General features: G+C 32.1%; 2 protein-coding genes across 4 annotated transcripts; one reads left to right on the top strand and one right to left on the bottom strand.

Annotated features, from left to right (window-relative positions):
- Positions 1–1,319: 1,319 nt before the first annotated feature.
- Positions 1,320–5,065, bottom strand: LOC115712411 (ras-related protein Rab7). The gene is made up of 7 exons (XM_030640685.2): positions 4,913–5,065; positions 4,789–4,815; positions 4,548–4,647; positions 4,284–4,430; positions 3,264–3,344; positions 3,048–3,193; positions 1,320–1,747 (listed from the first exon to the last, which is right to left on the bottom strand). Exons 1-7 carry the CDS (start codon positions 4,963–4,965, stop codon positions 1,672–1,674), a joined length of 630 nt encoding a protein of 209 aa, XP_030496545.1. The 5' UTR covers positions 4,966–5,065; the 3' UTR covers positions 1,320–1,671.
- A 13,031-nt stretch (positions 5,066–18,096) lies between these two features.
- On the top strand, positions 18,097–22,969 carry LOC115712441 (zinc finger CCCH domain-containing protein 16). 3 transcript variants are annotated; one of them, XM_030640717.2, is made up of 11 exons: positions 18,097–18,286; positions 18,557–18,608; positions 18,708–18,900; positions 19,001–19,086; positions 19,186–19,281; positions 19,702–19,795; positions 20,368–20,993; positions 21,848–21,954; positions 22,034–22,139; positions 22,279–22,354; positions 22,449–22,969. In XM_030640717.2, exons 1-11 carry the CDS (start codon positions 18,253–18,255, stop codon positions 22,485–22,487), a joined length of 1,509 nt encoding a protein of 502 aa, XP_030496577.2. In that variant the 5' UTR covers positions 18,097–18,252; the 3' UTR covers positions 22,488–22,969. The 3 variants fall into 3 exon arrangements, with proteins under 3 accessions (XP_030496577.2, XP_030496590.2, XP_060963132.1); XM_030640730.2 differs by having other exon boundaries at positions 18,109–18,286; positions 18,495–18,608; XM_061107149.1 differs by having other exon boundaries at positions 18,109–18,286; positions 18,477–18,608.
- Positions 22,970–23,120: the final 151 nt, after the last annotated feature.

Genomic DNA, 23,120 nt, shown 5'->3' with positions numbered 1-23,120 from the left:
TAAGAATAATGCAGTAATTTTACTAAATATTAATTTTCTTTCCTTCTTGTATATCAAATAACAAAGAGAGAAATATGCTTTCATTTCTTTCTTTTTAATTTTTTATCCCTCTTAAATTTTCTATCCATCTTATTTTCTTTCCTTGCTGCCAAACATAAAATTAAAAGTTGGGATGAAGATTTGTTTTGTGATGTTTTTTAAAATAAAAAAAATGAGAGATGCTAATATTATTTTGGGAATCCCTTTGAGTACTAATGAGGTTGATGATTCTTGGTTTTGGACTAAAGAAGTTGATGGAATAAAGATTTTGTAAAAGTGTAAAATAATTATTTGACTCTAAAAATGCTAAAAGTTTGTCAAAAATAGTATTTTATGCAAATTTATTACAAATTATGTTGAAAATATAAAAAGGAGTATATCAATACACACTTTTTAGGATCTTTAGGGAGAATTATAAAAACATCAACAGCCTGTATACAAAGTACAAACTACTCACACTCATATATCATGTTTTTAATTAGTAATCCTCTAATAATAAAGATAATTTTTTTATTACATATTAACCAAATATAACCCTAATCTCCAAAATAATTTTAAGGGTAATTAACATTTTTGCTCCCTGAACTTTCCCTGAACTTTTAACATCGTTAAAAATGCGTCTGAATTATTGAGATTGTTGGATTTAAAGACTTTTGTCTAATTTCATTTAATTTTACTATTTCAATAATTGTTTATGTACTAAATCATGCTCCCCAGACTTTAATATCTATCAAACCATACCCCTCGAATTTTGACATGTATTAAATCATGACTCCTGAACTTTCATCCATGTTAATTTTTTTTACTAAAATTGGACAAAAGTCCTTAAATCTAATAATCACAATAATTCAGGGAACAGTTTTAACGAGCTTAAAAATTCAAAGAACATGATTTGGTACATGTCAAAATTTAAGGGGCAAAAATCCTAATTAGCCTAATTTTAATTGATAAATATCTTTTATTATAATCAAAATATTAAATATAACCTCACATAACTTATCAAAGTTAGAGTTTTTAATGCACATAATAAAGATAAGACCTAAAAAATTGAGTATAAATTAAAGAATAATAAAATTAAAATAAAAAATAAGTATACATTGTAATTTCCTCTTAATTAATATAAGCTCACAGAAACTTGAAAGAATATTGTCATATTTGGCAAGCAAGATGCAAAATATTTATATCTTTATTGATGATGATAAGTATAATATAACCTATAAATGTGACTAAAACACCTACAAGAATTCTCATGTTATGTATAAAAATAGATTGGAAGACAATACTCAAAATCTAAATAAAATTGTCATTTCAACCGCAAAAACTTGGTTTTGACAACTAGAAGCAATGTGTTCCTATGTCAAAATTTCGAAACAAAATAAATAAATAAATAAAGAACTCGTGGCAAAGAAAAGAAAGTTCAATTTCGGTTCGGTTTCGATGATTGTACTTCATTGAAACTCAACCTAACTGAAACAACTAGCAAGATGGCACACACCATAATAGTCCAATATGGCAAGAGTAGGAAGAAGGTAGTATACAAGTGTACCAAAAATGAAGATGACTCATGACCACACAAAAAAATTGAGAAGTAAAGCAACCAATGATGCATTGGAGGTGAATCTGTGAGATCCCTCAGCAAGCACAACCACCGCCACCACCTCTTTGCTCGGTCTCTGTAACAACGGTCTCTGGGATGCCCTGGAAATATCTGCAAAAAATAATGCATACAAAGAGAATTAAATTTCAGGGGCTCTACAACGGGCTAGGCTTGAAAAGTACAAAACTAATTTTCAGTCTTGTAATTTATCATAACTATGCTCCTCTTTCGGGTTGAAGAGCAGCGTCAGAAATATTAAATCACAGTAACACTCTTAATTAGTACTAAAGGCACTTTCAGCTATACATTAATAATACTAGGTCATTTGCTGCAGAATGTTCAAGCTTCCCCGTTGAACACCGCAAACAAAACTATGCACCATCAGCACAATTGATTAAAGTTTATTAAAGATTCTCTACTGTATCAATTGCCAAATAAGATCTTCAAGAAACAGATAAATATAGTATGGACCGCAGTCAAGAAAGACAAGATAGTCTATCAAGATTTTTTCTTTTTTGAAACAATAAAATAAATAAAGAAGAAGAATAAGCTAAAACTTGATATTCATACAAAACTATCAGGTTGTATCAACCACGTCTTAAGGTTGAAAAGGCAAAAGGAAACCAACTTTTAAACTGTAGTAGCAACTAAGAAGGGAGGAGAAGAAAGGTGGTTGAGATTTGAAAAAAAATAAACTAATTATACAATTCCTCTCAAAATTTGAGTTACAATGCAAGAATCTTCTCTTGGCACAATCAAGGAAAACACATTTCTTTTTTAATAAAAATGCACTTCATTAATCAAATTGAATCAGCTCTTAAAACAGAGATGTAAGTAAAGATACAAGGGTTGCAGTGCAAACAATGGCAGGGATCAGTGAGTACACAACCACAACCTAATCAAATGCACAAAAAAATGATATTTCAAAGATATTCATGAGACCATATGTTAATCATTCTGGATTATACATCTACATAATGAAAATATTTTCACCTATTTTAGATGATTAATGCCAGAGCAACACAATCTGAAAGGCCTGTGATGTTAATTTTGAAAATAAAAATAAAAGTAATAGCATATCAAGAAAAGGTACGAACAAATTTATGTAAGATAGCCAATGGTCCAATCTGATACACATTTCAAATTCTAATATTATCATGCTCATGTGCAGTATAAAATAGTGCTGCTATTTTCTTACCTTTAATGGGAATAATAAGATGCTTAAAGTCAAAATAGTGTGTTCATATGAACAACTGAGTGCTGCTGCCAATGGCATCAGCAAAATAGATAAATTCATATCAGAAATATGATTGCCTAATAAGTTTTTTTAATCCTTTCATTTTTATTACTCCATTTGAATGTGATTAACTGTTAAAAGAAGTAAACATTGCATCTTTGAAGGTCAACTTACATGTCCTGTTCATGTTCATTGGCTAAAGCAGTCTTTGCAATACACAAGAATGCAGCATCAACATTGTAATCTTCTTTAGCTGATGTCTCAAAGTAACCTATGTTCCCTTTGGAAGCACACCAGTCCTTTGCTTTCTTCTCAGAAACCTGTGTGAACAGTGGTTAGACCAGCATCTTACAAAGAAACTAAAAAAAAATGAATAATTTATAATCTTACCACTCTACTATTACCACCATCAATATCAATCTTGTTTCCAAGCAAGATAAATGGAAATGTTGCAGGGTCTTGAGGATTGGCCTAAAATATGATAAAGAAAATGTGACTAGGCAAAAATATCATAAACAAAATAAAAAAATTAGCATCTAGGCATATTTGAGAAATAAATGTGATTCTGCACGTCTGCATTAGTATATCATAATTGTATGACCAAGCTAGATTTTGACTAGCGAAACCCAGATATTAATTTCCACGCTAATTCTTCTTTCATTGAACAATTTACAGGAAACATGAAACTCGTATTTACCGGGTGATGAGCAAAAACTATCAGAATAAGACTATGAGAGTAAATCAAAAGATAACAACTCCACTAAACCCAAAATGTATCAAATTGGGCAATAAAGAAAAGCGCGCGCACAAGCAAAACCGAGCAGGGAAACAAATATCAGAAACACCAAAGGAACTTTTAATAGCTCCTTGTGATTTTTCTAGTCAAAGTAAGTGTTCTTTGTTAAATGGTAACCACCACACCAGATTCATATTAAAGGACTATATAAAATAAAGGGCAAAAACAAAAGGCAATATCAGCTAGATGAAGCGAAATCTAATCATACAAAAAATAAGTTTAAGACTTTATCCCATTGATGCTGAACACCCCAGAGGTTTAGATATTCATTAGAAAAAGAGCTCGTATCATTTAATCAACAAATTGTTATAAAATGAATAGAAGGAACGATTTGGCAGTCCTTCTAAAAGCTGTATGATGTTGTGTACAGTTCCATAATAACACTTGAAAATTCATTAACTAACAAACTACTAATAAAAATTCACACTTGCGGCTTGCCCCGCTACAAAGTTAATTCAAATTACAGGAACAAACTTATATAATTAGATTATTAGTAAAAATTTGATAGAATCACATGTTTCAGAAACACGAGGAACACCTGATATAATGCTTACTTTGCTGAAATTTTATTAAAAGAACAAAAAAAAAAACATCACGGGTGTCATGAAGAAAACCTGTTTAAGAAACTCATCATGCCAATTATCGAGTGTATCGAATGACTTCATAACATTAACATCATACACCAAGACACAACAATCAGCTCCTCTATAAAACGCAACTCCAAGACTCTGAAATCTCTCTTGACCAGCAGTATCCCATATCTATGAATACAAATCAAATTCCACATCATCAACAAAAAATTACCCATAAAAATCAACTCATCATTATGAAATCAAACAAAATTAAAAATACCATTGAATTACACAAACAAAACCCACTTGCAGAGTGACGAGTCTGTCATCAATCTGGAGTTCCTTAGTCACAAAATCCGCACCTATAGTCGCTTTATACTGTTGACTAAACTTCTTATGAACATATCTAAGAAATCAATTCAAGACCCACAAAAGAAAAATCGAAAACACAAATCAAATTGAATGAAATTCAATCCAAATTCGAAATGTAGAATAAAAATCCTAATGGATCCTTCCAATTTGAAAACAGTTAAAATAAAAAGGATACTGATTCATCAACGACGTCTTGCCAACCCTGACATCGAAAAACAAATCAAACAATTAACAAAAATTGCAGCATTTTCCAATCAAACCCTAGGAGAAGAAGAATAAGAAGAGATTATAATTCTTACCCACTGTCGCCGAGAACGATGACCTTGAGCAAGGTTCGACGACGCGCTGACATGGTGACCAATGACGTTGTTGATGGTGAAAATCACAGAGAGAAGAAAATGAAAAAGTTGTGAATATAAATATGAAAAGGCAAAATTGATTGATTGATTCGTTACTTTTTATTTATTTATTTATTTATTTTTCTATCTTTTTGTACTTCTTTTACGGTTTTTTTTAATTAATTAATTTAATGAAAAATAAAAGGAAAAGAAAAAAGGGGCGTCATTTTCGATCAAGCTTAGTCTCTTTTTTAGCTGAAAAAATATGTCTTTTTCAAATTATTTTATATATTATTTTTTAATTTTTTTTTTAAATTTATGTTTTAAGTTGCTTTGAGATTTTTATCCGAGTTGTTAATGTTATATAGATTTTATTCTATTAGTTACTATAAAATTTTTATGTGAAATTTTATAAAAATACCAAAAAAAAAAAATTATTTTAAATTGTAAAAACAAAAAAATCACTTTGTTTGTTTTATTATTTTTTATTTTATTTATTTGAGAATTATGTTTTTTTTATTTATTTATATGGGAATTATTTATTTGTTGTATATCAAAAAAAGAGAATTCTTTATTTATTTATTTCCTATCTTAACATTTTTTCTTATAAAAAAAATCAGAGCCTGTTTTAATTACTTAAATATTTTTTTTTTCCAATAAATACTATGCTAATTAAGATTTTTTTTTTAACTAAGATTTTCCCATAAATATTTTTTTTTTAAGTATATTGATTGTTTTCCTCAAAAAAAAAAATATATTGATTTTTAGATTTAAGAATTTTGTCTAATGATTATTTATGTATTAAATTATGTTCTTATACTTTGATATTTACTAAATTATGTTACTAGAATTTTCACATGTATAAAATCATGCTATGAATTTTTATCCATCTTAGATTTTTCTTACTAAAATTGCACAAAGTTCTTAAATTTAACAATCTTAATAGTTCAGGAAAATTTTTAATGACCTTAAAAGTTCATGAGCATGATTTAGTACATATTAAAATTAAAAGTAAAAATCTAAAGGGAAATTCGAAATTCCATGCTTACAATACCCTAAAAAAATTTCCCTAAATCCATAATTATTAAAATTGGTCATATATGACCACATTACTAATTTCCCACAAATACCCCTCCCATTTGAAAAACTAAAATCAAAAGGCTCAAAAGTTCTCTCTCTCCCTCTCGCACCCACCACCATCGGCTTCACCTCTGACGACGACGGACGACCACCCACCGCCACCGATAGCATCGCACGACAACGCACGACGACGGACGACCACCCACCGCCACCAGCACCGTTATCGGACCACTCTGATCGAGAGTCGCACGGTACCGCACAAAGACTAATTTTTTTGGGGTTTTTAAGGTCGGGTCCGATGGGCCTATCGGACGGGGCATCGGGTTTATCGGACGGGCATTGGGCCCGACCTTAAAACCCAAAAAAATTAGTATCGGGCCTATCAGACCCGATTTCAAAACCCCAAAAAAATGCCCTATCGGACGACATCGGGCCCCATCGGACCCGACCCCTTAAAAGCCCAGAAAAATTGAAAAAAAAAAATTCAGAGAGAGTTTCCTGCGATGGTGGGGGCGGTCGGGTGTGGGCGGCCGGCGTGGACGATGTATGTGGTGACGGCTGGTGGGTTTCCTGCGATGGGGTTTTGGGCGAAGATGAAGCAGAGAGAGTTTGAGGGAAGGAGAGAGAAAGGGTTTGAGTTTTTGAGAGGGGTATTTTTGGGGTTTTGGAAAAGTGGTCATATATTTTCAATGTAGAAAAATATTAGTTTAGGAAAAAAAAAATATTAGGTATATGTAAGTATAGAAAATCAAATTTCCTATCTAAATTAGCTTAAATACTAAGGTGTGTTTGGTATTATTTGTTGTTGTACAGGGAATACAATTCCCGTCCCCATCTCTGCTACATATTTATGCCCCCATCCTCATCCTCATCTTATTTCTCTCTAATAACCAACGAATTCATGGTAGGAAAATATCTATCGGTTATGGAGAACCCAACGGGTATTCATTAAGGCAAAATGAAAAAAAATATAATAATTTAAAATAATTGAAAAAAAATTAAATTTAAATTAAAAGACAAATATTTATTATGCCTTCATGATTCGTAGAAAATAAAAGACAAATTTGCCTTATAGTTAAAAAAAAAAAAAAAAAAAAACGCATAACCTGATAGAAGATAAAAAATAAATTTGTCTAAAGTTTGAGAAAAAAAAAATCTAAAACAAAAAAAAAAAAGCATAACTAAGTATAGTATCATAGTCTCATACATCTCAAGTCTCCCAACAAATTAAAAAGTAAATAAAGATGAAACTAAGAATCGAGAAGAAAATATCTTCACACTTGTAATCCACAATGATCACCAATTCACTACTGCCATTAGATTTTTCATAATTTAAGGATACGATATATAATATCGATTATGAATGATAATCAAAATAATGATTATCGATGATATATATACACTCATATATATATGTTAAAATAAAATGAAAACTATATATATTTGTATCGGGATCAGATATGGTGTGAATAATATAACCCCGCCCCCGTTCTATCCCCGCTTCAAGTATTGAAATTGTCCCTCACCACCGCTCCATTAATGGTCAAGACCGAGAATCCCCATCTTTTTAGGGGCGGGTCCCAGGATTACCTATCACCGCGATATAAATGTTTATCTCTAAATACCACAGGCCAAATCGAAACACAATCTCCAATGAACATCTCAATTAACATTATGATATTTCTTATAAATATAAGAAATGTTAAAAGGCATCAGTAGTGTTTAACACATTCCTAAGTGTTAATATTGCTATTGGTCTAACTTTTAAATAATATCACTAGTCAATCGTTGCAAATATGTCTAGAGGTACTAGATACTACTTGGTACCCAATAATTGTGCTCCATAAATATTAACATTAGTTTCAAAGATCATCAAATATTAATGAAACTTTAATCACTAATACTTAAAAGTATATTACTATTAATCAAGATGGATAGTAACAAAACCGATTCTATAAATGCAAAATAGCATATATAAAATAAACTACCGATCACACCAACAAAATTATATTGAGTAAAGATCTCAAATAATTGATAAACAATAACTATAACAGTAAATTAACAAAGAATTTGATGGGAGAAAAATTCTTAAAGACAAAATTAAATGAGCAATTACTTGAGCTCAATTAAAAAAATGAAAAAAAAAATTAGACATATAAATGATTCAATAACAAAACTAAAGATTAATTACCATTGATTTTGATAAAACGTTATTACGTTAAAAACATAAATAAACAACTTTCAACTCAAAAGTAAATATAAAAAATAACTAAAGTAACATAATATTAGCTTCTATATTTCGTGTGACACCATACTTAAAGAATTACAAAACATTTTCCCTTTTTTCTTTTTTCTTTCTCATATCTTATTCTATCAACTTAAATATTATTTTATGATTGAATGATATGGCTTGTTTAGAACGTCGTATTAAGTTGTATTGTATTATATTGTATTATATCGAATGAGATTATATATCATATTTTTTATAATATTATGTTAAACTTTAATTTATACTAAAATATTATATATATATATATATATTTTTGACAAAGTGATTAAAATCACTCATGAATTTACGACGCCCACGTCCGCCACCGGCGCTGGAACATCCTCGAACCAGGATAGCTCATCGTCTAACCGCAGAGCATGCTTTGCCAACCATAAGTTGCTAAAATCTTAGAGCGAGCCCCATGGGACAAAACTGCCCCCAGAAATTTAGACAATAAAACTATAACATCTTTCAACAACGCTCCCAACTCAATAAAATACTGAAGTTCCACCTGAAAAAGTATCAAAAAATAGAATAAAACTTTAATTAGAAAACTATTCAAACTGAATAGAATCAACCAACCACCAAAACCAAGCAACTAGATCTTCCTATGAAATACTAGAACTAGCCAAAGGGAGTACCCTTTGGCTAGTAACAACTAAATTATAGCATTCTACTTCATAACCTTCATAGGATCCATATTCCATACCTTTACCCTTTTAAAAATAAACATAAATAAAAATTTTCTTTTAATACCCATTATTCTTTAAATATTCAAAATATTATATACTAATTATTTTATTTTATCTCTTAAAAGTATTATTTATTTTTAGACTAAAATATGTCAAAATCCTTGATAAGTCAAATTGTTTATTTTTTTATTTATAGCCTAAAACATGGTATCTATAGACTATAATCTTTATTCAGCCTAAATTAAACCAAAATTGTATTAATATCCTTAAAACTTAAGATTGCACTCTTCACATTCAAAAATACATTTTTCCTAATACCACTTAATCATACATTTAATTAATAATATTAAATTAATATTAATTAATCCAATTCGGTATTATGACATAATGCTTCCTTATTTATTATTTAAAAAGATGACCTCCTAATTATTATATCATTCAAATTATTATAAAAATCATTCATATTAGTATCTTCCTATACAACTAAAAAGACAATAATCTCAATACTTCATTAGCATTTACTTCCCATTTATTTCAATATCTTCCCAAAAATAAAAATAAAATAAAACAAAATATTCTCAATTCACAATAAATGTCCCTACCTCCAATTAATTACAAAATCTCACATTTATAATTTATATATCAAAATTAATATTATGTTATTTATAATATTATGTTATCTATAATAAACTCATATTTATAATTTATATACCTAAAATTAATATTATGTTATTCATAATAAACTAATAAGACAATAATTTCATAATTACATACCATAATTGTTAGATATTAAATTTTATAATATTTTATAATTAATGATATCTTGTAATTTTAACAAAATTACCCTAAATAATTAGGGGCCAGCCATAAATGGAAAACCTTAAAATGCACCAAAGCCATAAACAATGGCGCAGCTCATCCATCAAATTTGTACTTCCATAAAAAAAAACTAATACCACTCATCCAGAAATTATTTAAAAATACAAATAATGTAATAATTTTGGTACATTCCCATAATATTGAGAACAAATCAAAATTCTATAATAATTTGACTTCCCAAATATATCTGAAGCAATATATTCCCATTAGACCATTAGTGTTCCCACCTCCCTTTATTACAAGATCCTCAAAATTTTATTCTTCAATTTATTTAATTAATTATAATATTAGAATCTGAATACTAAATTCTAAACACGAAAATTCCTAAAAAATATAAACCAAAATATATCTAATAGAAATTAGCGTTTAAAGTAAACCCTCTTAAACTTTATTTTAGTTTAAAATATTCTTTAAATCATACCTTAACCAAAATAATCATTTTATTCCGACTAATAAATCTGTATAGTGCATAACTTTAACTTTTAAATATTATTCTGTCAAAATTTTCTTATACATTCAATACCAAAAAACGTGAAAATTTAAACAAACTACCCTAAATAATTAGGGGCCCAATCTTAAAGACAAAATTAAATGAGCAATTACTTGAACTCAATTAAAAACATGAAAAAAAAAAAATTAGACATATAAATGATTCAATAACAAAACTAAAGATTAATTACCATTGATTTTGATAAAACGTTATTACGTTAAAAACATAAATAAACAACTTTCAACTCAAAAGTAAATATAAAAAATAACTAAAGTAACATAATATTAGCTTCTATATTTCGTGTGACACCATACTTAAAGAATTACAAAACATTTTCCCTTTTTCCTTTTTTCTTTCTCATATCTTATTCTATCAACTTAAATATTATTTTATGATTGAATGATAAGGCTTATTTAGAACGTCGTATTAAGTTGTATTGTATTATATTGTATTATATCGAATGAGATTATATATCATATTTTTTATAATACTATGTTAAACTTTAATTTATACTAAAATATTATATATTTAAGTGTTAATAAAAGTTAATACCACATATAGTTTTATATAAAAATATTGCATAAAATATAATTCAATATAATATTATACAATACAATACGGTATAATACGGCGTACCAAACGAACCCTTAATGTATTAATTTATACATTTAGAATAGATTTAAACATGACTTTTTTATTTTTCTTTCACAATTTTCTTAGATAAGAAACATTAAAGTTTGCAGAAATCGATGGAGCTCAATTCCTAGCACAACAGGGCATCAAAACTAAGATTTTCATGAAGAAAAAAAACCTCATTGGCAACACAATGGGCTTGAGTTATTTTTGTAAGAGCAGAAACAAAAGAGAGAAATAGAGAATATTGAAAGAGAAGCTCTGCCTAAGAATTGAGTAGAGTTATGCATTATATATTTTGAGAACTTGTACAGTATTACAATGCCAAATATAACCGACTTAACAGAAAGTAACTAACTAACCGAATTCCTAACTAACTCTAACACCCCCCTCAAGTTACACTAGCTTCCCTAAGTTTTGTCTCTAAAAGTGTCGAACTGAAGTTGAGGAAGAGGCTTAGTTAGAATGTCAACTATTTGATGAGTGGCAAAAACGTGTCTGATGTCAAGTTCTTGAGCAAGGACTCTGTCACGAATGAAGTGGAGATCCACTTCAATATGTTTCGTCCTTTGATGAAATACGGGATTGGATACAAAAGAAGTGGCACCAAGATTGTCACACCAGAGGACATGACATTTGAGAGCTTGCATTCCAATCTCAGTGAACAGGGATTGAATCCAAGTTAGTTCAGTAGTATCAAGAGCAATGACACGACATTCAAATTTTGTGCTTGAGCGAGCCACTACAGTTTGCTTTCTAGAGCTCCACATGATCAAATTGTTGCCCAGATATATACAATAACCAGAAGTCGATCGTCTGTCATCAATTGAGCTTGCTCAATCAGCATCAGTATAGGCAACAAGAGTGGGAGGAGATGCTGCTTTAAAGTGTAGGCCATAATCGACTATGTCAGCCAGGTATCTAAGGAGCCGTTTACAGGCAGACCAGTGTTCATCTGTGGGAGTTTTTAGAAATTGAGATAACTTAATAACAACAAAGGAGATGTCAGGACTGGTCAAGGTTAGGTATTGGAGAGCTCCAATCACACTACGATAGAGTGTGGGATTGTCCATAGGAGTACCCATTGTGGCTGCAAGTTTGCTGTTGGGACACATAGGTGTTGGTGTGGGAGCAACAGCAACCATGTTTGTACGAGTCAATAAATCTGTGGTATATTTGGGCTGAGTGAGATAGAGATCAGTGGAGGTTCTTGTAGCTTCAAATCCCAAAAAGTACCTGACTGGTCCAAGGTTTTTGAGTGCAAACTGCTGGTGTAGCTGGGATATCAATTGATGAATGTAGTTGATGTCTTCACTTGTGAGAAGTATGTCATCAACATAGATGAGTAAAAGAGTGAGTTTGCATTGTCTTTTGAGAAAAAATAAGGATGTGTCTGCTCTTTAATTACGGAAACCCCACTGAAGTAATGCTTGTTTGAGCTTGTCAAACCAAGCTCGAGGAGCTTGCTTTAAGCCATAGATGGATTTATTCAGTTTGCACACATGATGAGGGTGAATCTCACTTTTGAATTCTGCAGGTTGGGCCATATAGACACATTCTTGAAGATCTCCATTCAAGAATGCATTATTGATGTCGATTTGTTGTATTGGGCAATTGTTTGTAACAACAAAAGAAAAAATAATGCGTATGGTACACGACTTTATGACAGAGTCAAATGTCTCAAAATAATCAAGACCTGGTGTTTGCTGAAACCCTTTGGCAACAAGCCAGGATTTAAACCTGTCAACTGATCCATCTTGGTTATATTTTATGCGATGTACCCATTTGTTGTCCATTACTGTCATACCAGGTTGATACAAGCCTTGCTTAAGATGGCCCCGAAGAAGAGCTTGGCATGTAATCTTGTCCTTGATCACACATGTATCGAAATCAAACAATAAAATTATGTTATTATTTGTGGTAATTTTAGAGATGCTCAATAGATTCTTGGTAATATGAGGAGCACGTAAGACATCATTTAACAAAATTTTCTTATTAGGATTAGTTGCATCAAAAGTAGATTGGCCTATATGAGAAATTGAGATTTAAGAGCCATTACCTACTGCTATTTTGGCTTTGCCTTTGTAATCATTGGTGGTGGTGAGGGTCTGAGCATCAGAGGCCATGTCGTGTGTGGCTCCACTGTCCACATACCAACCATTATCTTCAGCAGGTGTATTGGTGTTAGAGAAAAGGGTTTGTGGGTTGTGGCATGAATTTTGAGAATTTGAGGAGGAGCCTTGATTGTCTGTGTCATATCTATGATAGCATTTGTAAGCAAGGTCACCAATCTTGCCACAGATTTGGCAAACTGGACGAGAACCACGTCTATGGCCATTTGAGGGACCACGTCCTCTTGTTTGAGAGCCGCAACCTTAGGAATTTCCACGACCATTAGATTGACCTCTACCGGTGTTGCTCTGATTGCATCCAGAGGGATTTTTATTGAACTGAGCATAGTTTACTTGAGCAGAATCCAAGATCTGAGGAGCTGTTTTTTAAATTCGCATTTCCTGGTTTTGAAGCATACATTACACTTCTTGTAGTAAGTAAAACCACCACTGTTTCATATTCATGCCCTACACCTCCAAGAATGTACATGGCAAGTTCTTGATCAGATAATTTGTGACCTGCAGCAGCAAGAGAATCGACAAGATTCTTTATCTTCAAGATGTACTCATCGATTCTCATGGATGTTGGGTTTTATGCCCTAAATAAAACTCATTTCAATATAATCAGATTTACTTATTAATATAGATCAGAAATAACATTTAATGTTGCATGGTTCACATGATTTATTTCATGATTATATGTACATAATGTATAAATTCATCTGAAACCCTTTTCACATACCTTATCTTGTTTATTGTGCTGTCAACACATTAGAAAGTAAACATGATTATGTGAATAAAGTTTCCTAGATTTATCAGACACAGGGTTTTACTGATATGATAATCTACAACAGAGTTTACTTGCATTTGGAGAAATGCTATGTTCTTTCCAGAGCATTGGTTAAAGTAAAGCTCAGGTTGGATGCATGGAGTATGCATCGGAAGGGACCGATATTGAACTTTGACTTAGATTTATTAAACTTACCGTAATATCTATTCAAGTCAATATCGCCTAGTTGATCCTAAATCAAATGATCTTAATCCTGTTATGATTAGGCTCAATCTCAAGAGGCTATTCGTGTTCTTTGATTTGTTAGTTAAGCCTACTTTTGGGTCATTGTGATACGTACATTTTGGGAACACGGTAGTGCAATTGAGTGGGAGCGCTAACATAAACATGGAATCTATAGCTTCTATCTGGCAAATAGTAAGTAAAGGATGATCTCCTTCGAGCTTGACCAAACGAAAATAAATGGTGGAGATCTCATTTCACATAAGCTGAAATATCATTTATACGGGGTTAAGTGTTTTAAGGATTAAATACATTGTAGGGTGTAACGGTAATCTAATCCCTTTACAGTGTAGATCATTCATATAGAGGATCATTGATCAAATTAGGATTATAACAATGGATAACTAATGATGTGTCTATATGGTGGAACATATAGAGCATTCTATATACTGAGAGTGCAATTCTAAGTTCTATGCGTGGATTCAACGAAGAATTAATAAGTCAGTGAATTTAGGTTATAAATTCTTGATCTGCTTATTGGAAGCTTGGTTATATAGACCCATGGTCCCCCCACTAGTTGAGATAATATTGCTTGTAAGACTCATATAATTGGTTTTGATTAATCAATTATAATTCTCAAATTAGACTATGTCTATTTGTGAATTTTTCACTAAGTAAGGGCAAAATTGTAAAGAAAGAGTTTTAGGGGCATATTTGTTAATTATGATACTTTGTATGGTTCAATTAATAAATATGATAAATGACAATATTATTTGATAATTATTTATAGTTATTAAATAGTTAGAATTGGCATTTAAATGGTTAAATTTGAAAATTGGCGTTTTTGAGAAAATCAGATGCAGAAAAGATAAAACTGCAAAATTGCAAAAAGTGAGGCCCAAATCCACATTGCATGGCCTGCCACTTTTGTAGGGTTTTCCCTCTGATATTTTCATTATTTTAAATGCCAAATAATTCAAACCTAACCCTAGTAGAATGTTATAAATAGATAGTGAAGGCTTGAGGAAAATAACACTAAAATTTTGTACTTTTTCATTCAGGAAAAAACTGAGCCTCTCTCTGTCCCTATCTTTGGCCGACCACTCCCTCTCTCTCTTCTTCCTTGAGATTTCGAAATACTTAGTGATTAGAGTAGTGCCCACACACAGCAAGTGAAACATCAATCATAGTGAGGAAGATCGTGAAGAAAGACTTTCAGCAAGAATGAGTTTTAGCACTAAAGAATCAGAGAAAGAGATCCAGGTTCAGATATTGATAATGCTCTGCTACAAAAAGGAATCAAGGGCTAGATATCTGAACGGAAGGAGTCATATTATTCCGCTGCACCCAATGTAAGGTTTACTAAACTTTATATGTGTTTATTTCATCGTTTTAGAAAGTTCATATTTAGGGTGCTAATCAACATACTTGTGAGTAGATCTAAGATCCTGGTAAAATAATTTCCAACAATGGATCCTTTCTTCGTGTTTTGAATGGCAAGTCAGAGTTGAAGCTGCCTAGCCTTAGATTGAGTGGCAAAAAGGCTTGCAAAGACCATCCAAACATCGGCAGCGGATTCACAGTAAAGACCGCGCCCAAGCATAGCCTCAGAGAGAGAATTCATGAGCCAACTCATTAACAGAGCATCACAACGAATCCAATGATCAAAGGCAGGGTTAATCGTATTTGTACATGCAAGAAGAGGCTCCGGTCGTGGAGTTGTGCCAAGAAGGATGCCGTTGAGTCCATGAGCACGAATGGAGGGAAGAATCAGAGATCGCCAGTAGGAGTAATTGTGGCGATCCAGTCGAATATTTAGAGGAAGAAGATTGTTTGGAATGTGAAGTTGTGGTGCGGTTGCCTGAGGTGCGACCGGAGCTTCTGGTTGAGGTAGAGGAGCAGGGTGGCGGGGGTCGTCAGGATCGGCCATAGGTCTGATACCATGTAAGAGCAGAAACAAGAGAGAGAAACAGAGAATATTGAAAGAGAAGCTCTGCCTAAGAATTGAGCAGAGTTATGTATTATATATATTGAGAACTTGTACAGTATTACTATGCCAAATATAACTGACTTAACAGAAAGTAACTAACTAACCGAATTCCTAACTAACTCTAACAATTTTTACCAAAGGTATATTTTTTCACTTGGTGTTTGGGATAATTTAGTTATTTTTAATTTAGATATGTTTTCAAAATCCACTCAATGAAAATATTGTGTACATACACTTTAAAAATGTGTATTTGTATATCCAATTGAAGACATCTGAATTTATCCAAATACTTCAAAAGTATTTTATTTAATTATAAAATCCAAAGACACTTATTATATTTTTTTTTACACACTCCAAAGTGTTGTGAAGGAGGTAGAGACAGCCGAAATGGTAACAAAAGTAAGACAGATATTACATTACTTATTGGGAGAAGGTGTGTCTCTAAAAGCTTATGGTGGGATTGGCTTCAAAGACGGGTTGAACTGGGATAAGGCTTCACTTGCTAAATATATTTGGTATATAATGAAAAAAGTGACATGTTGTGGGTCAAAATGATCAATGCGATTTATTTGAAGGGGTCAAATTTCTGAGATTACAACCTCAATTTAGACTCAAGTTGGTATTTGTCATTTGAAGAAGACTTTCAACAAGCAAAGCCTAGTTGCAACTCGTTGTAGAGGTCAATTTCAAGCAGGAAAACTTTATAATAGCTAGTTACATCAAAATCAAGTGAAGTATAAGAAGGCATTTCAGAATCGTTTAAGTGTTCCTAAGCATAGATTTATGCTTTGGCAGGCTTTAAACTCCCACGACAAAAGACTTATTGTCAAGATTTTATATTCTTATAAAGTCTCTTGATTGTCCAGTTGGTGGCCTGGATAAGGAGAGTTATTGCCATCTATTCTTTGACTATTCTTTCTCAAACAAAGTGGTGAGTTTTATATTTCATTGGTTGGGTTTTCAAGCTTGGCCTTTAAATTTCGATAGTTGGAAGATTTGGATTAATATCATAAGATCAAGTCATTTGGCTTCCATAGTGAATGCAATCATTGTAGCTACAGTACATGGTGGTGGCGACAACATGATCACGAAAGGGCTAGAGAAAAGGAGAGCGAGTGAGACTGGGCTTAGGGGTTGAGGATTTTCGATAAATAGGACCTGAGGTCCTTTTGAGGTGAGAGGGGGGCTAGAGATTGTGGCTCCAGTCTGGTTCTAGTGATGCACGAGGGAAACCAAAAAGAGAGAGGTATCGGGAGCGGAAGAGAGAGAGAGAGATTAGGATTTTTTGAATTATAAATATTTGTTTTTTTGTAACTTTATTATTTTTAATATATATATTTTAAAATAATGTCAATCACTTTAATTTTGCCACATGTATACTTGTGTACACATCAATAGTACATGTTAACATTTAACAATATCATTTTAACTAAAGTATAAACACCATAACAGAAGTGAAATTTTAATAGTTTTACCGTTAAAAAATTAATTTATGGAATTAAATGTCACAAATCGTATAATTCATGCAGTTTTGCCACTAATATCTCAAAAAATAATTAAGAGCATGTTTGGTTTGATGGAATAAAGATTGTAATGGAATCATTATTACCATTACATTGTTTGTTCTAACTTTAAAAATTTTGTAATGACCATTACATCATATATTGTAATTCTTATTACATTATAAAACCAATGGTAATTACATAGTTAAAAAAGACATGTTTTGCCCTTCTTTTTTTTACTTTTATTAAATTTAAATATTAAAAATTATAAAATTAAAGATATTTTTATCAATATACTTCTTACTTTATCTAATTACAATGCTCAGTGTCAAACTAAATATCATAATATTATTCTCATTACAATTTTTATTCTATTACATTACTACTACATCAAATCAAATATCATCTAAATTTACTCAATTACAACAACAAAACTTTAATTTTTCTAAAAAAAAAAAAAACTCAAAACTTTAGATAATAGTACCAAGTAACCCTTTTCATATTAGAGAGGTTACCCTCGTAAATTACACGCTAACCCCTCTCTCTCTCTCTCCCCACGATCATCGTTCACTTTTCTGTCCAAATTGGGCGGCGCCGGCGAACCACCGGACCCGGAGAATCACTCCAAATTAGCTTCTGATTCATGCTTCTTTCTCTTACAGTACTCTCCTCCTTCGGTATTTTTCACTTACACTCTCCGCTACATTTTCTTTAAGCTTAACTCACCATTCATTAATGGCTGCCCTAATACTATTACATTCCAATTCATCAGTAATATTAGACGTGACCGAATTTGGTCTTACTTACTTACATTACACTGCTTTGTATTTGACGAGAATTAGATTACACTAAATTGATTTTCTTTAGAATTTGATTCCCTTACAGCTTGGCTAGTCACTCTAGAATTTAAGGTTTAAAGGTTTCTTTTTTCACTGACTCAATTCAAGACAACCAAATGCCGGTCAAGAAGGATGTTTGCCGGAATTTTCAGCGCGGCAGGTGGGTATAAAGCTTTATCTCCAATACATGAACTTTTATTTTGCAATATTTACATATATATAATTTATATATAAAGTTTGGTGTGGTTGTCTCTTTCAGCTGTCAATATGGGCAACGGTGTAAATTTCTTCATGTGACTTCATCACAACAACAACAGAGACCCAATAATGTTTTCTCATATCAACAGCAGCAGCAACAGCAGAAGCCCAGCAATCCCTATGGTTTTGGTGTTCAAAACAATCCTCAACCAAAAGGGGCAGGAGATTTTGGTTCCAAGCCCAACCAACATAAGGTTTTGTTCTTTGTTTTTTCATTTTTAATTAATGATTTGAAAGTTCCTTTTTGTCATTCAATTAATAATCTGATATTTTGCTCTTATAAAACTTGATTAGCCATTCCAAAACTCGTGGACTCGTTCTTCTTCCACGCCCAATGCCAATAATACATCTGAAAGTCAGAGCCAGACTACCAATCATAAGTAACTTTTTCTCTGCAACTATGTTAATGTTACTTATTTCATTTATTCCCTTGCATCAAGTCACACTATTAATCAGCTATGAATTTCTGTGTCTCCAAGGTGTACAGATCGCGAATCTTGCAGACGCGTAGCTGTTGAGGATTTTCAGCATGAAAGACCCCTTTGGAGACTTACGTGCTATGGTCACTGGAAAAAGTATGTTTTACTCTCGATATTCCGTTGGCATTCAAATAGTTGTATTGTATTCATGTTGACACTTGACATTCATATAGTTTCAATTTATAATTAGTAACATTGAAAACCCTTGAACACAGTTAATTAGAATAGATGACATAGATAATTTTACAGAGATGATGCTTTGAATTTGGAGAATTATGAGATGCTTTCACAGTAAAATCTCATGATAGCATTACATGTATGTATTTGTTGGTTTATTTCCTAGAAAAACACAAGCTTAAAATTCTTAGGTACATGTCATTTTTTTCAATTAATTTCATTTGATTTGAGACAAATTTGAGACAAATTTACGTACCTAGATATACAGTCCTTGGTCATTTCTTTCAAAGTTCTATGTAACAATGCAATGAACTGAGTTTTTGAATTGTTTTTCTTCAGTGCTCCTTGTGACATTGTTGGTGACATTAGCTATGAAGAATTGAGGATGGCTGCATATGATGATGCTAAGCGTGGATTGAGTTTGCAGACTATAGTAAGAATATTTCATTTGTTTATTTTGCTCTTCTGTTTTCTTGCTTTGAAGTTCACATTAATACACTTGATTTCCCGTAAGTTATTTTGTGTCACATTTGATGCTTGTGGCACACAGTTTTATATTGTGCATCTTGCAACTCTAACATGGGAAAATGTGTACAAATTATGTTGCTTGTAAGAGAAGTGAAATGTAAATTTATGTGGTTATGCTTCCATCTCATGATGCTTCAAATTTTCAATGAAGTCATTTGCTGCCGCTTCTAATTTTCTTTTCTTGATATGCTTGCTGTCAATTGGAAAGCTATTTATCTAAAGATCATTGCTATAAACATGGATATAGTGAGTCATTTGTTGTTGTTGCAAAGGGCATAGTTTAGTAGGGCCTATATTTTTTGAGGTAGTTGTTCGCATGAATTGTGGCGACTCTTTGTTGAATTCAGTAATAAATTCAGTTATTTCCTACCTATTTGTTTCAAGATACTTCTATATGGAATATTTCCTTGCACAGAGATATCAAGTGTTGAGGTTTCATTGTTATGTTTCTCATATTATTGACACATTTTTCTACAGGTTGATAGAGAACGGAATTTAGTGAACTCTAAGGTGATAGAGTTTGAAAACCTTTGCAAGTCTGGTCCAGTTCCCCAAAATTCAACTCCTGCTAATCAAACTTTTCCTGGAACTGCTCCAAATGCATTTGCACAAAGTGCTCAAGCTCCAAATGCATTTGCACAAAGTGCTCAAGCTCCAAATGCATTTGCACAAAGTGCTCAAGCTCCAAATGCATTTGCACAAAGTGCTCAAGCTCCAAATGCTTTTGCACAAAGTGCTCAAGCTCCAAATGCTTTTGCACAAAGTGCTCAAGCTCCAAATGCTTTTGCACAAAGTGCTCAAGCTCCAAATGCTTTTGCACAAAATGCTCAAGCTCCAAATGCATTTGCACAAAATGCTCAAGTTCCAAATGCATTTGCACAAAAAGCCCAAGGTCCAAATGCATTTTCACAAAACGCTCAAGTTCCAAATGCATTTGCACAAAACGCTCAAGTTCCAAATGCATTTTCACAAAACGCTCAAGTTCCAAATGCATTTGCACAAAATGCTCAAGGTCCAAATGCATTTTCACAAAATGCTCAAAATGGTGCCCCTACTTCAGTTTCAAGCTTTAGTCAACTGGGAGCATCACTCAATGGGCAGAGGTAAGTTTCAATCGTTAAAATTTATTCTTAGTTAATTATGATGTTGGAATTTCTGCTCATGGCTGAAACCTCCTCTACTGTTTGAGCATATTAGGCACACAATTAAATAATTTTTATTGAAGACAAATAAACTTTAGTTGACCTGTAATGTAATACTCAATTTCCTGTTTTAAGGTACTGTGAATCTTGGTGCAAAGTCTGTTAATCAAATCGTTGACTGCAGATTAAATTGGCAACTTAGCCTTTACAGGCAAGAGAATTAATAAATACTCATTATAGCCTAATTTGACAGACAACAAGGAAGAGATACAAAATAAAAGCAAATAATACAAAGGTGGAAAGATGGTAGCTTAGCATAGTTTTCGGGTAGACCTACCTAACTGGGTGGCCGTCATTGATTCCTCTGCTAGTAAAAAGCTGTAAACCTGTTCAACACAGAAACGATTCAGATTATGCAAGGCTGTAGTGGCCATCTCTAAGATATTACAATTGTAGGTAATTTAGACTCCAGATAGCATGTCATAGGTTTGTGAGCTCAAAAGTTGGAATAGAAACTTGGTGATTGTTGGTCAACTTGGGCATGGAATGAGGTGTACTTATAGAAGGTTGTAGCCGAAAAACATCTAACCCATCTATAATGTGATGTTAATAGGTCTGAAATATGTTCAGTTACAAAAGTGTAATGAATATCAAAAACATAAATGGCTCAAAAAGTATGAGATTTAAGAACTCATACTTCTAAACGTATAAATACAAGAAATGAAGTAGCCTCTGTCTATCAACACAAATAAATAAAAATCTTGTTTTCTTGTTCTTTTCTGTGCTTCTTAATTAGTTGAGCTATTGTTTGTCAGGCCTTCTGCACCTTTAAGCAATGCTTTTAGTCAGAAAAATTCTTTTGGAGTTTCTAGCCAGACTTCAAGTGCATTTGGAACTAGTAATTTGTCATCTCAAAGTCAAGGTAAAATTTCAGAGATATTTTTATTTATGGTGTTCTTTTTTTATTTGATTTCTAAAATGACATATTCCTATTTCAACAGGAAGCCCTTTCGCTACTGCTCCCTTCAGCAATACTAGCTTCACGAGCAACCCAATAACCACATCTACAGGATCCAATGGACCAAGTAGTACAGGGTTTCAGCAGGCGTAAGTCTCTCGATTTCACTTCTTGAACTTGGGTTTGGAAACCATAACATTTAATACTAGCCTAGGGGAATGATTCTTGTTGTTTCGTGTTATATTCATTACTATGCTTTCAAAATAACTTGTTTTGCAAATCTTACAGGAATTCCACACAAAGCGATGTTCCATCTAGTGTGGATGCAAGTGTATGGTTGAAAAACAGTTGGGCTCCTGGAGAGGTTATATTCCAAGCTATTTATTGTTAAAAGAGAATTAGTTATTTGATATGTCACTTGTGTTTTGAGTTAAAACTTTTGCTTCTTTGTTTGCTAGATTCCCGAAGAAGCGCCTCCTGATACATTCTGTTGTTGAAGGATCAGAGTTCCAATGTCTACTGTTTCAAGAGAACATTTCTCATGAGCTGTGCAATTTTTTCGGTTAGTACATCAAGCTCGCAAGACCACCGCTACTGACAATAAAAATGCAGAACAATGCACATATTTCTCGCCTATCATCTCCAACTGGGAACATACTTCAAAGAAGATGGTATTAGCCTAGGATTTAAGAACACGGGTTATTCTCCTGTTTAAAGGTAATCCTTAGGATTTGAATTGTGGAATAAGTAGGTTTCATGTTTTCTGGTGAGAATTCTGTAAAACTAAGTTTTGGATTCATGTTTACATATAGTTACATTGTACTAAATGAAATATAAAGAATATTATTGATTGAATCACATAACACATTCCTTGAGGGTGGAGGGTAATCCTTGTTCTTATGTCCAATTCAAAATTTCATGTCAAGCTCAAATTCTGCACACTTACTTTAAGAGTAATAAATAGTTCATTTGTAATGCACACAATTTTCTTTTGGGCTTTTTTTATTTGCATACTACAATTTGTAAAATATTACTATAATAATACTATAAATTAATATATATTACATATCTATTGTATAATATCTATTTTATTTTTAAAATAATGATGAGGTAAGAAAGATTATATAATT

This window comes from Cannabis sativa, chromosome X (genome assembly GCF_029168945.1).
Source record: "Cannabis sativa cultivar Pink pepper isolate KNU-18-1 chromosome X, ASM2916894v1, whole genome shotgun sequence".
Taxonomy (NCBI): domain Eukaryota; kingdom Viridiplantae; phylum Streptophyta; class Magnoliopsida; order Rosales; family Cannabaceae; genus Cannabis; species Cannabis sativa.
The sequence above is the reverse complement of the archived record's forward strand: the minus strand, read 5'-3'. Positions and strand labels throughout refer to the sequence as shown.